The sequence below is a fragment of the Sturnus vulgaris genome, chromosome 24 (assembly GCF_052056855.1).
Source record: "Sturnus vulgaris isolate bStuVul1 chromosome 24, bStuVul1.hap1, whole genome shotgun sequence".
In the NCBI taxonomy this organism is placed as follows: Eukaryota; Metazoa; Chordata; class Aves; order Passeriformes; family Sturnidae; genus Sturnus; species Sturnus vulgaris.
In genome coordinates, this window is record NC_142266.1 from 5,204,211 (window position 1) to 5,216,947 (window position 12,737).

At 42.3% G+C, this 12,737-nt stretch overlaps 1 protein-coding gene across 9 annotated transcripts in view; it reads left to right on the top strand.

Annotated features, from left to right (window-relative positions):
* Positions 1-12,737, top strand: part of CSMD2 (CUB and Sushi multiple domains 2) — a 288,669-nt gene that overhangs the window by 151,635 nt on the left and 124,297 nt on the right. For 8 of the 9 annotated variants that reach the window (XR_015808349.1, XR_015808350.1, XR_015808351.1 and 5 more), the window contains exons 13-14: positions 4,038-4,150; positions 11,257-11,439. The exons of the other annotated variant lie outside the window; for it this stretch is intronic. Coding sequence is in view for 4 of the 8 variants with exons in the window: in XM_088178517.1 (XP_088034643.1) it covers positions 4,038-4,150; positions 11,257-11,439 (296 nt within the window). In the remaining 4 variants the exon portion in view is untranslated. The remainder of the gene's footprint in view (positions 1-4,037; positions 4,151-11,256; positions 11,440-12,737) is intronic. 9 annotated transcript variants of the gene reach the window in all.

Below are 12,737 nucleotides of genomic sequence, written 5' to 3' on the forward strand. Positions count from 1 at the left end.
ACTTTTATTCTACTTTTATTCTACTTTTATTCTACTTTTATTCTACTTTTATTCTACTTTTATTCTACTTTTATTCTACTTTTATTCTACTTTTATTCTACTTTTATTCTACTTTTATTCTACTTTTATTCTACTTTTATTCTACTTTTATTCTACTTTTATTCTACTTTTATTCTACTTTTATTCTACTTTTATTCTACTTTTATTCTACTTTTATTCTACTTTTATTCTACTTTTATTCTACTTTTATTCTACTTTTATTCTACTTTTATTCTTTATACTCCACTTTTATTCTTCTTATTCTTTATACTCCACTTTTATTCTACTTTTATTCTACTCACTGACTTATTTTGTCGGCTTTTATTTTTGTTGACTCACGCTAAAACCTCACCTTCCACCTCTGCCTCACGTGTGAGTGGCTCACTCTGTGCAAAGGCTTCGATTTTAATTCTTGCACTTTTCTCTTTCTCTGAAGAATCCGGGGAGGCTCCCGACTCCCTGCCTTTGTGTCTGTGTCCTGCTGCCGTCGCTTTGGGCGGTGACAGCGGCTCTAAATCCACATTTCACACCCAGGGAGCGTTTTGGGGAGAAGCCAGGCTCCTCCTTCCGGGCTGGGATTTGGGATTTTTGCATCCTCTGCTTTGCAGATGTGATGTTGTGTGGAGGTTTCTTCATTCCAGGGGATGTGCAGATGGTTCTGCTTTCCCTCCAGGCCTCTCTCAGAGCTGTTTGTGCTCTGCCAGCTGATGGAGAAATTCCTTGTATTTTTTTTTTTTCTTCTTCCTCTTGTTTTCTCACTCCATTCTCACATATCAGCATTTCCTTGTCTTTCCCAAACACTTTTTTCCCCCCCGAGGTTTTGTTTCTATCCAGGACATGAGCAGGGGTTGATCCTTGGTCGGGAGCCTGGAATGTTGATTTTTTGCACAGCTGGAATTCAGCTGTCCCAGGACATTTCACAGCTGCTTGGTCACAACCTGCAAATCCCTGCAGTTTGGAAGAAATTCCTCGGATCATTTCCCATTCCATCCCTTCTGGTTTGCCTAAAACCTACAAAGATTTGCCTTGGATTCGACTTTAATCATTTTTAATAATTCCTTACTTTTCCCCCTCTCTCTGTTGTCTCCTCAGCACTTTGCTGATGCAAATTTGAAGGTGCAGTGCCTGGAATCTTTTCCCAGGCTCTTTCCACTAAATTCCTGGTGCTAATCCTGCCTGGGATTTTTTTTTTTTTTTTTTTTTGGTTAATAATCTATGAGGATTAATTAATAAGTAATGAAACGGGAGAGAGTTGTGAAGACCACGGTGTTAATTAATGTGCTTCAAAGTCCATGGATCGCTTTTCTGCCCACTCCCAGCTGGATTCAGAGATCAGGAATAATACCTGGAACACAAAGTGAGGTTTCTTTGGAAAAAATCAAAATGCAGGAACTGCTGTCAAAGGCAGTAATTCCAATTTTCTTCCCTGCTCTTCACTTCTCCTCGGCTGTTGAGGAGCTCAGCCGTGCTGCCTTTGCAATCAAGGACGGCACTCGAGTGGAGCTGCAGAGCAGCAGATTCCATCCCAGGCTGAGCTGGGAAGAACCATTTGTTTCCAGGCTCATTCCCATCCCTGGAAAATGGGAACAGAGCAGATTGTTAGGCTGAGCTCCCCGACTTGCTGAAGGAATTTGATTTCTTGATGTAACAAGCAACCAAATCAATCATCCAGCTTGTTAAAAGTGGAGTAGCAAAGGATGTAAAAAGCTTTGAAGCACCTTTTCCTGGAGGTTTTTTTTTTTTTTTTTTTTTTCCCTCTTGGAGTGTTCCTCATTCCTGCCTGGCTGCTGCTTCAATAAATAAACTGAGAATCAACAATGAGACACCTGAACATCTCTGGGATGCAAAACAGGCACTAAAACGAGACCACTCCTTCCTTTGGAGAGCAGAAAAATTCCTGCTGCAGGTCGGAGAGATCATGGAGCAAAGGCAGGGCTGGGAGAGCTTTGCTGGGATTGGGATTGCAGGGAAAACCATTCCAGGCTCCAGGGAGAGCCTGAGCAGTGGCTGCTGCAGTGTCCCTGTCCCTGGGGTCTGTGAAAGCCCTGGGATGGGGAGGAGAGCTCTGTGATTCCAGGGTGGTCCCAATTCCCCGGGACCCCTGCCCTGGAAAGGAGCTGGGACTGGGTGGGGAGTGGAGCCCTCGGAGCTGTCCCGGAATCCTGGAATGGTTTGGGGTGGAAGGGCCTTAAAGATCACCCAGTGCCATGGGCAGGGACATTGCCACTGTCCCAGCTGCTCCCAGCCCTGCCCAGCCTGGCCCTGGACACTGCCAGGGATGCAGGGGCAGCCACAGCTGCTCTGGGCACCCTGAGCCAGGGCCACACTGCCCCCACAGCCAGGAATCTGTTCCCAAAATCCCACAGCCAGGAATCTGTTCCCAATATCCCACAGCCAGGAATCTGTTCCCAAAATCCCACAGCCAGGAATCTGTTCCCAATATCCCACAGCCAGGAATTTCTCTCTTCCAAAATCCCACAGCCAGGAATTTCTCTCTCCCCAAAAATCCCACAGCCAGGAATCTCTCTTTTCCCAAAATCCTACAGCCAGGAATCTGTTCTCAATATCCCACAGGAATCTCTTCCCAGTATCCCACAGCCAGGAATTTCTCTCTTCCCAATTTCTTCCCAATATCCCACAGCCAGGAATCATTTCCCAGTGTCCCCCCAGTTCCCCTTTTCCAGTTTGGAGCCATTCCCTGTGTCCTGGAATTCCAATTCCCTCTCCTGCAGCTCCTGGAGTTGCTCTGAGGTCTCCACTCAACCTTTTCTTCTCCAGGTTGGACATTCCCGACTCTCCTTTTATCTCTCTTTTATCTCTCTTTTATCTCTCTTTTATCTCTCTTTTATCTCTCTTTTATCTCTCTTTTATCTCTCTTTTATCACCTTCACTTCCCTTGCTCCTGCAATTCCCCATCCCTGTCCTGGTTCCAGTTTTATCCAGGAGCTTTCCCAGTGCTGCTGCTGCAGCTGGGGCCAGGCCCAGCCCAGAGCTGAACACGGGGATGAATTTGGGATTTATTTCCACACTGCAGAAAAGATGAAAAAGCCTCTCACCCCTCTCCACCCTTGTGCTCCATTTCGGAATTTCTCGCAGATGATACCTGAGCACAAACAGGATAATCACAACAGGAAACACAGGCAGCACAACAGCCCTGCTGCTGGAATAATCATCCTGCCCACACCAAAGCACAGGGAAAGGAGGAAAAGATGCTCCTGTGGGTGGGGGATAAAGCTCTAAAAAAAAAAAAAAATTAAAAAATAAAAATTTTAAAAAAAACGCTCTAAAGCTGTGTCGAACCACAACGAGCTGATCAATCGCAGAGGCTGAATGAGCCTCGTTAATGGGGAGAGATCCGTGAGATTCCCCTAAATCTCCTCAGCCCTCCTGGGAGGATCCCAGAGGATCCTGCTGGGATTTTTAGCTTTTCTCCAGGGCTCTGGGGGTGTTCAGCACATTTGGGGCTCCTGCTTTGTCTGCCAGGTGCTTTTTTATTTTTTTATTTTTATTTTTTTTCTTTTTTAGATCCTTGTAGAAACTTCTCTCGGGGTAGAAACGCAGCAGGGAATGGGTGGAAAATTTTTTTTTTTTTTTTTTTTGTGGTGTTGGTTAGTGCTGCCAGGGCAGTTCAGAGGGCACAGTTTGGCTGCTGGGAATTTTATTTGATTTTTTTTTTAAATTTTTTTTTTGCCTCAGCGAGCAGGGAAACGATTCCTTTTGCTGCTGGGTGATGTGTTGCAATGACGGCAGTGAATTGTAATTATTGCAATTATTATTGCAATTATTGGTGGGCCAGGGTTCAGTGTGGGGGTAGAACACACAGCACAAGAGGATTTCCAGCAGCCTTCAAAACCTCCCGGTTTTTGGGGGCGATTCTTCATTAATTTGGCATTTTCCTGCTCCTGCAGAGGTGTTTTTTTGGAGGGTGGGTGAATTTGGGGCCATTTCGAGGTTGTTGATTTGTTGTTTTTTATTTTTATTTTTTATTTTTTTTGCAGCCTGACGGGCACCACTGTCCCGGACCTCATTGTGAGCACCCAGCCCCAGATGTGGCTCCTGTTCCAGACCGACAGTGTCAGCAACCTGCTGGGCTTCAAAGCCACCTACGAAGGTAAATCCAGGCTCCTCCCTCCCAAATCCCCTTTCCCAAAGGGTCAGGGACCAGCTGAGTGCTGGGGAGAAAAGGGAGCTCCTCTGAATAAATCGAAGCTCTGCAGGGTTTCTTTTATTTTAATTTTATTTTATTTTATTTTATTTTTATTTTATTTATTATTTTATATTTTATTTTATATTTTATTTTATTTTTTATTTTATTTTTACTTTATTTTATTTTATTTTTATTTTATTTTATTTATTATTTTATATTTTATTTTATTTTTTTATTTTATTTTATATTTTATTTTATATTTTATTTTTTATTTTATTTTTTATTTTATTTTATTTTGTATTTTATATTATTTTATTTTTATTTTATTTTATATTTTATTTTATATTTTATTTTATTTTTTATTTTATATTTTATTTTATATTTTATTTTTTATTTTATTTTTTATTTTATTTTATTTTTATTTTATTTTATTTTTATTTTATTTTATTTATTATTTTATATTTTATTTTATTTTTTTTTATTTTATATTTTATTTTATTTTATATTTTATTTTTTATTTTATTTTTTATTTTATTTGTATTTTATTTTATTATATTTTATTTTATTTTATATTTTATTTTTTAAAATCATTTTTCCTTAAGAGCAGCTTTGCTGCTTCCTTTCCCATCCAATCTGGCTGGGTTGGGGCTGCCCTGTTGCCATTCCAGATGTTTTATTGCAATAAAATTGGGAATTTCAGTGGATGGGATGGGGGATCCAGCAGATCACTGCTGTCAGCTGCTTTAAACCAGGATGAAATTTAAACTGGGCTGTTTCAAATAAAACTTAATCTTGGGAATTTTTTTTTTTTCCCAAGAAACTCAGGGAATGCAGCAAGATGGGGAATTTTGAGGGGGAAAAAAAAATCTCCCTGAGAGCTGCTGGAAGTGTCCCTTGGCAATGTTCAGCTCTGCATTTTCCAGCCCCTAAATGCACTTTATTTATTTATTTATTGGGAAGGTGTTGCCTTGGCTGTCCCTGTTGGTGTAAAATTAAATTCTCAGTTCAGCTGGGGGCTCGTTGATGTTCCCCAGGATCACTCCCAAATCCCCAGTCCCACAATAACAGATATTTTTGTCATCATAAACAGAATTTTTGGGATTTCCAGTGCTTGGCAGAAGGAATTTGGATTAAGCTCCACTTCCCTGGAGAATCCTCCCCTTCCTCTGCACTGCACAGAGCTGAGAGATGCCAACATTTTTGGGAGAGGGCTCCAAAAATCCTTCCAGGCTTCTCTTCTCCCTCTTTTCCTTGAATCCTGGGGGATTTGGTTGGGAAAACGCCTTCCACACCCATCAGGGCATTCCCTCAGAATTCCCAGCCCATGGTAACAGCTGGAATCAAGGATTCCTCCAGGCCACATTTTCCCTGAGAAATTTAGGATTGATTTAAAGAAGATCCAGACTCCCATAATTTCCTTCTTCTTCTGAGGGATATTCCTCATCAGTGGACTGAAATCTCTAGGAAAAAAAAAAAAATAAATTCTTTCTTCTACTGATGAATTTCTGAATTTCAGTTCTACTGAGTTTATTCCAAGCAACAGCATAAAAGCAAATTAATTTTATAAATTCCTGTGCTAAGAACAGAACCATTAAAACACGAAAAGAAAACCCAGAACGAAGCCACGTTTCAATTCAGAGTCGCATTGTTTGAACAGAAAACAGAGAATTTCAAATGAAAACCGGATTTATGGGCGCTCCCACACCGATTTAATTTGGATTTCAGCTGGAATTGGGTAGGAGCTGACTCAGCTCTGATGATGAAAGGCTGTTTGTTGTCAGGGCTGTGCTGAGCCAGGTTCTGGCTTTGCTTGGAATTAAACTCCAGCTCATCAGCTGAAGAAATAAGAGTTTGGTTTTTCATTTTTCAAACTTTGCTGGGACAAGCTGCTGCTTCCTGCAGTTCTTTTGCCAATTATCCGGGTGGAAATCCAGCCCTGGGTTTGTTATTTGGCTTTATTTCCTATTATTTTATTTCCTATTATTTTTATTTCCTATGATTTTATTTCTATTATTTTCTATTATTTCCTGTTATTTTATTTCCTGTTATTTTATTTCCTGTTATTTCCTATTCTTTTATTTCCTATTCTTTTATTTCCTATTCTTTTCTTTTCTTTTCTTTTCTATTCTTTCCTTTTCTTTTCTTTCCTTTTCTTTTCTTTCCTTTTCTTTTCTTTTCTTTTCTTTTCTTTTCTTTTCTTTTCTTTTCTTTTCTTTTCTTTTCTTTTCTTTTCTTTTCTTTCCTTTTCTATTCTTTCATATTCTTTTCTTTTCTTTCCTATTCTTTTCTTTTCTTTCCTATTCTTTTCTTTCCTATTCTTTTCTTTCCTATTCTTTTCTTTCCTATTCTTTTCTTTCCTTTTCTTTCCTTTTCTTTCCTTTTCTTTCCTTTTCTTTCCTTTTCTTTTCTTTCCTTTTCTTTTCTTTCCTTTTCTTTTCTTTTCTTTTCTTTTCTTTTCTTTTCTTTTCTTTTCTTTTCTTTTCTTTTCTTTTCTTTTCTTTTCTTTCCTATTCTTTTCTTTCCTATTCTTTTCTTTTCTATTCTTTTCTATTATGTTTATTTCATATTATTTTATTTCCTATTGTTTTATTTCTATTTTTTGCACCATTCTGCCCCCCAGGTCGCTGGTTCTGTCTGTCATGAGGGGTTCCCATCCCTCCTGCTCTGCTTTCCCATTAAATTAAATGTGAACTTTGAATTTGTCACAAACCAGGAGCCCTAAACCTGAGCCCCAGGAGGGCTTTGAGCTGAGCTCAGCTCTGCCAGGCTCCTGCTCCCAAAGCTCAGGGCTGGGTTTAAGGTGATGCTGCTCCTACCAAAGCCAGGCCTTGCTCTGCTGGTTTCAGGTGGGAGGTTAGAAGCAGGAATTAAAATGAATTTTTTTTTTTTCCTTTTAGTTCCTCGTTGTGTTTTAGATTCAGGGAATCCCAGACTGGTTTGGGTTGGAAGGAGCCTTAAATCCCATCCTGGACTCAGAACCTTTGGGCTGGAATGAGATAAATCCCATTTTTATTCATTCTTCATAAATGGCAACAGAAACCCCCCTGGTCTTGGATCCCCCAAATCCCTACCCAACACCATTAGCTTTAATTAATTAAGCCAAGTTCATTTAAGTACAAAATCCTGGGGTAAAATATTTTAGTGAGTTTTTCCTGACTGGGGATGAACATTTGTGGGATTTCCTCAGTCTCACAAATCCTTCACCCCTTTTTTCCAGAAACCTGAGTTTCACTTGCTGGCAGCTCCAAAAATCCTCATTTTTTTTTTTTTCCCCCCAGAAATGAGCAAGGCAAGAGCAGAAATTCCCATGGAGGGAATTTGGGGGAACCTGCAGGGTTTGTGAAAGTTTTTTTTATTTTATTTTTTTTTCTCTCATTCCTCACCCAAATTCCCACCCCCCCAACCAGCAGCAGCCAAACAGCACAAAGAGCTCTGCAAAATTCCTGCTGCTGTTTTCCCTCAGAAAATTTCTTTTTCTTTTTTTTTTTTTTTTTTTTTTGTCAAAATTTATGAATAATATTTGATGGAGAAGCTGTGAAAGATTCGTGTCAACTTGTTTCCTTTCAATAATGTCAAAACACTTGGTTTGGATGTTCTTGTTTAGTTTTGACTTTTATTATTCTAATGTGGAAATGATTTCACTTTAAACATTCATCAGGAGGAACGTTTCAATCTTTACTGAAGTAACGTGTTTTGATATTTTTGAATCACTCATTTTTTTATTATTATTATTTTTTTTTCTTTATTGAGCATCTGCCCTGCTAAATATTTCACGGATTTTACTCCTTATACAAAGAATTGCAGGAACCAGGGGATTTTTCTCAGGTCAGAAAATGGAATTTCTGAATAAATTCCATTTCCCGACCTGTGTAAGGTGATGAAACCTGCAGGCTGTGCTGCTAACAAGGAGAGGGATGCAATTGGGAGCTCTAATTCCTATTTTTTCTCCCTTTTTTTTTTTTTTTCCCCATTCCCTTTTTTTTTTTTTTTCTCCCTGAATTGAGCTGAGGTCGTGCACAAACAGGAAAGGGTGAGGAGGGAGGAAACATTTCAGTGTTTTCTTTATTCTCTCTCAACCAAAGGTCAAAATGTTCTGATTTCACCTCTCTCGGAGCTCCTGATGCCCCCAGCACATTCCCAGTTCCCTTTGGAATTCCAGCTCTGGAAATTCTGCACAATTCCCGGGGTTCCCACCCCTCCAGAGCCAGCAGCCCAGGCTGAGGGGAATATTTGGGGCTGCCTGTGGGGTTTTGGCATCTCTGACCCTTCTGGGGAAGATTCAATGGGAATTTTTGTTTTCATTTGTGGAATTTTGGGGTTGCCACAATGGGAATTTTTTGTTTTCATTTGTGGAGTTTTGGATCTGCTACAATGGGGTAGAGCAGGAATTTCTAATATCTGTATGAGGGGGAGTTTTGGGACTGCCACATTGGGAATTTTTGTTTTCATTTGTGGAGTTTTGGATCTGCCATGATGGGATTTTTTTTGTGTCCATGTGTGCAATTTTGGGGCTGCCACAATGGGAATCTTTTGTATTCATTTGTGGAGTTTTGGGGCTGCCACAATGGGGTAGAGCAGGAATTTTTACTATCTGTATGTGGGGGAGTTTTGGGGCTGCCACAATGGGAATTTTTGTGTTCATTTGTGGAGTTTAGGATCTGCCACAATGGGAATTTTTTGTGTCCATTTGTGGAGTTTTGGGGCTGCCAGAATGGGAATTTTTTGTTTTCATTTGTGGAATTTTGGGGTTGCCACAATGGGAATTTTTTGTGTCTATTTGTGGAGTTTTGGGACTGCCACAATGGGGTAGAGCAGGAATTTTTACTATCTGTATGTGGGGGAGTTTTGGGACTGCCACATTGGGAATTTTTGTTTTCATTTGTGGAGTTTTGGGGCTGCCATGATGGGATTTTTTTGTCTATGTGTGGAGTTTTGGGGCTGCCACCACGGGAATTTTTTGTGTCCATGTGTGATTTTAGGGCTGCCACAATGGGAATTTTTGTGTTGGAGGAGTTTTGGATCTGCCATGATGGGATTTTTTTTGTGTCCATGTGTGCAATTTTGGGGCTGCCACAATGGGAATCTTTTGTATTCATTTGTGGAGTTTTGGGGCTGCCACAACAGAGTAGAGCAGGAATTTTTAATATCTGTATGTGGGGGAGTTTTGGGGCTGCCACAATGGGAATTTTTGTGCTGGAGGAGTTTTGGAGCTGCCATGAATTTTCATTTCATGCTAGGCACTTCTGGCCTTGTGCAATTTTTAGGGGGAGGAATGAACAGTTCAGTGCAGCTTTACCACCCAAAAATTTTCATTTCCCATCCCTGATATGCAAGTGCAGCTCCTGAACTGTTGGAATTGGGAACTGTGCAGGAAGATCTGTAAACCCTGGCAAAGTGCTTTCACCGAGAGGCAAAAAAAAACAAAACAAAAAAAAACCCTCAACCTGAAAACTTTTAATATTAATTTATGTTAAATTATTTTGGGGATGCTTCATTAGGTAGCAGCGAGTTTTCAGCTCGAGATGCAGCAGAGGCTCCGTGACTTCTGCTCAAAATACACCTGGATCTGGAGTTGCCTGGAGCCAGAATAATAATGAGGGTGCTTGTTGTTATTCCAGCCAAATTGGGATATTAGAGGGAGTCATGCAAATCTCAGCTCCCATGATTTGCCTCTGTAAAGGGAAGTGTCATAAAAGAGATTTCCAATTTGGTGCAAGAAATTGGAAGCGGGGAGGAACAGACAGCGAGACTGATCAGAGATGATGGGGATAAAAAAAAACCCAAAAAAAACCAAATAAAAAACAGAGATTGGGAGAGGAGAGGAGTGTGGAGCAGATAAATAATGTGGGAGGAGTGGAGGAAGGATTTTTTGGGAGCTAACAGTGATCCAGTGCCTTGGGAAATGGGATTGGAGGGAGCAGGAGAAAACAGGAAATTGTGCCTGGGGTTTATTTGGAGTCCAAAATGCACAGAGAGAGGAATGAACTCTGTGTGGGGACAGGGATTGGGATTGGGGTAGGGAGGGGGAAAATCCAACAAATTCCCTCTGTGTCCCTGTGCCAGGGGGCCTCAGGGTTGGTCCTGCTTGGATTCAGAAATTCCTGGAGCAGATGCAGAGCAGGAGCAGCTTTGGATCCCTGTGTTTTTCATTTATTCCTTTTTTTTATTATTTTTTTTTAAATTATTTTTTTTGCATTTCCGCTGAGATTGTCACAGGATCTTGGATTGGTTTGGGTTGGGAGGGACATTAAAGATCACCCAGTTCATGAGCAGGGACATTTCCACCATCCCAGGCTGCTCCAAGCCCTGCCCAGCCTGGCCCTGGACACTTCCAGGATCTGGGAATTCCATCCCAGCCCTCACAGGGAACAATTCCATCCTGATATTGAATCCAAACCTCCCTCTCCTCATCCCCAAAGCCCTGGATTTGAGGCTGGGAGCTGTCAGGAGGGGTTTGGGGGAGAGAACTGAGCTTGGGATGCCAAAATCTAATGGGAGCTGCACCAGCTGGGCCTCAGACCCTCCCCACACAAAAAATTCTGGGTTTTCTCCCTTCCAGCCCTTTCCCCACAAGCAAATTCTCCCTTCCAACTCCTTCCCCACACCCAAATTCTGTATTTTCTCTCTCCCAGCCCTTTCCCCATACCCAAATTTTGTGTTCTCCCTTCCAGCCCTTTGTCTACACCCAAATTCTCCCTTCTAACCCCTTCCTCACACCCAAATCCTGTATTTTCTCCTTTCCATCCCCTCCCCACACCCAAATCCTGTATTTTTTCCCTCCCCACACCCAAATCCTGTATTTTTTCCCTCCCCACACCCAAATCCTATATTTTTTCTCTCCCAGCCCCTTCTCCACATCTAAATTCTTGTTTTTTCCCTCCCATCCCCTTCCTCACACCCAAATCCTGCATTTTCTCTCTCCCATCCCCTTCCCCACATCCAAATTCTGTGGGGTTTTTTTCCCTTCTAACCCCTTCCCCACACCCAAACCCTCTATTTTCTCCCTCCCACCCCTTCCCCACAAACTCTCTGGTTTTTTTTTTTGTTTTTTTTTTTTTTTTTTTTTGCAGAGATCGACCAGGGCAGCTGTGGCGACCCTGGCATCCCTTCCTTTGGCCGCCGGGAGGGCTCCACGTTCCGCCACGGGGACACCCTGCACTTCGAGTGCCAGCCTGCCTTCGAGCTCAAGGGCCACAAAAGCATCACCTGCCAAAAGAGCAGCCAGTGGTCTGCTCAGAAACCTGTGTGTGTGTGTAAGTCAGGCCCCGGGTCCCCCCTGAGGGGACAGACAGGTGGTGGCACCTTGCCCAGGTGACACCTGCAGGCAGCCTGGGGACAGGTTTGGGTTCGTGCTGGCCAGGGTAGGGATGAGCTGGGGGAGATTTGGGCTCTCCCTGCTCTGCCCTGCCCAAAAATCATTCCTTGGTGGCTGTGGCACAGACAGGACACTGCCAAATCCAAGATTTAAACCTGGGTTTTGTTTCCAGAGGGAGATTTGGGCTCTGTCCTGCCTAAAAATCAGTCCTTGGTGGTTGTGGCACAGACAGATCCATGATTTAAATCTGAATTTTTTCTTTTTTTCAGAGGGAGATTTGGGCTGTGCTGGGCTGGTCCTGCTCTGCTCTGCCCAAAAATCCATCCTTGGTGGTTGTGGCATAGACAGGACACTGCTAAACCCATGATTTAAACCTGGATTGTGTTTGCAGAGGGAGATTTGGGCTCTGTCCTGCCTAAAAATCAGTCCTTGGTGGTTGTGGCACAGACAGATCCATGATTTAAATCTGAATTTTTTTTTTTCCAGAGGGAGATTTGGGCTGTGCTGAGCTCGCCCTGCCCTGCCCAAAAATCCATCCTTGGTGGGTGTGGCACAAACAGATCCAAGATTTAAACCTGGGTTTTGTTTCCAGAGGGAGATTTGGGCTCTGCCCTGCCCAAAAATCCATCCTTGGTGGTTGTGACACAGACAGATCCATGATTTAAATCTGAAATTTTGTTTCCAGAGAGAGATTTGGGCTCTCCCTGCACTGCCCTGCCCGAAAATCTCTCCTTGGTGGCGGTGGCATAGACAGGACACTGCCAAATTCAGGATTTAAACCTGGGTTCTGTTTCCAGAGGGAGATTTGGGCTCTGCCCTGCCCAAAAATCAGTCCTTGGTGGTTGTGGCACAGACAGATCCATGATTTAAATCTGAATTTTTTTTTTGCAGAGGAAGATTTGGGCTGTGCTGAGTTCTCCCTGCTCTGCCCAAAAATCCATTCTTGGTGATTGTGGCACAAACAGATCCAAGATTTAAACCTGGATTGTGTTTGCAGAGGGAGATTTGGGCTCTGCCCTGCCCAAAAATCCGTCCTTGGTGGCTGTGGCACAGACAGGACACTGCTAAACCCATGATTTAAACCTGGATTGTGTTTGCAGAGGGAGATTTGGGCTCACCCTGCCCTGCTCTGAAGGAAAATCCATCCTTGGTGGCTGTGGCACAGACGGGACACTGCCAAATCCAGGATTTAAGCCTGGGTTCAGTTTTTGGCCCCTCAGTTTTCCCTCCTGCTCC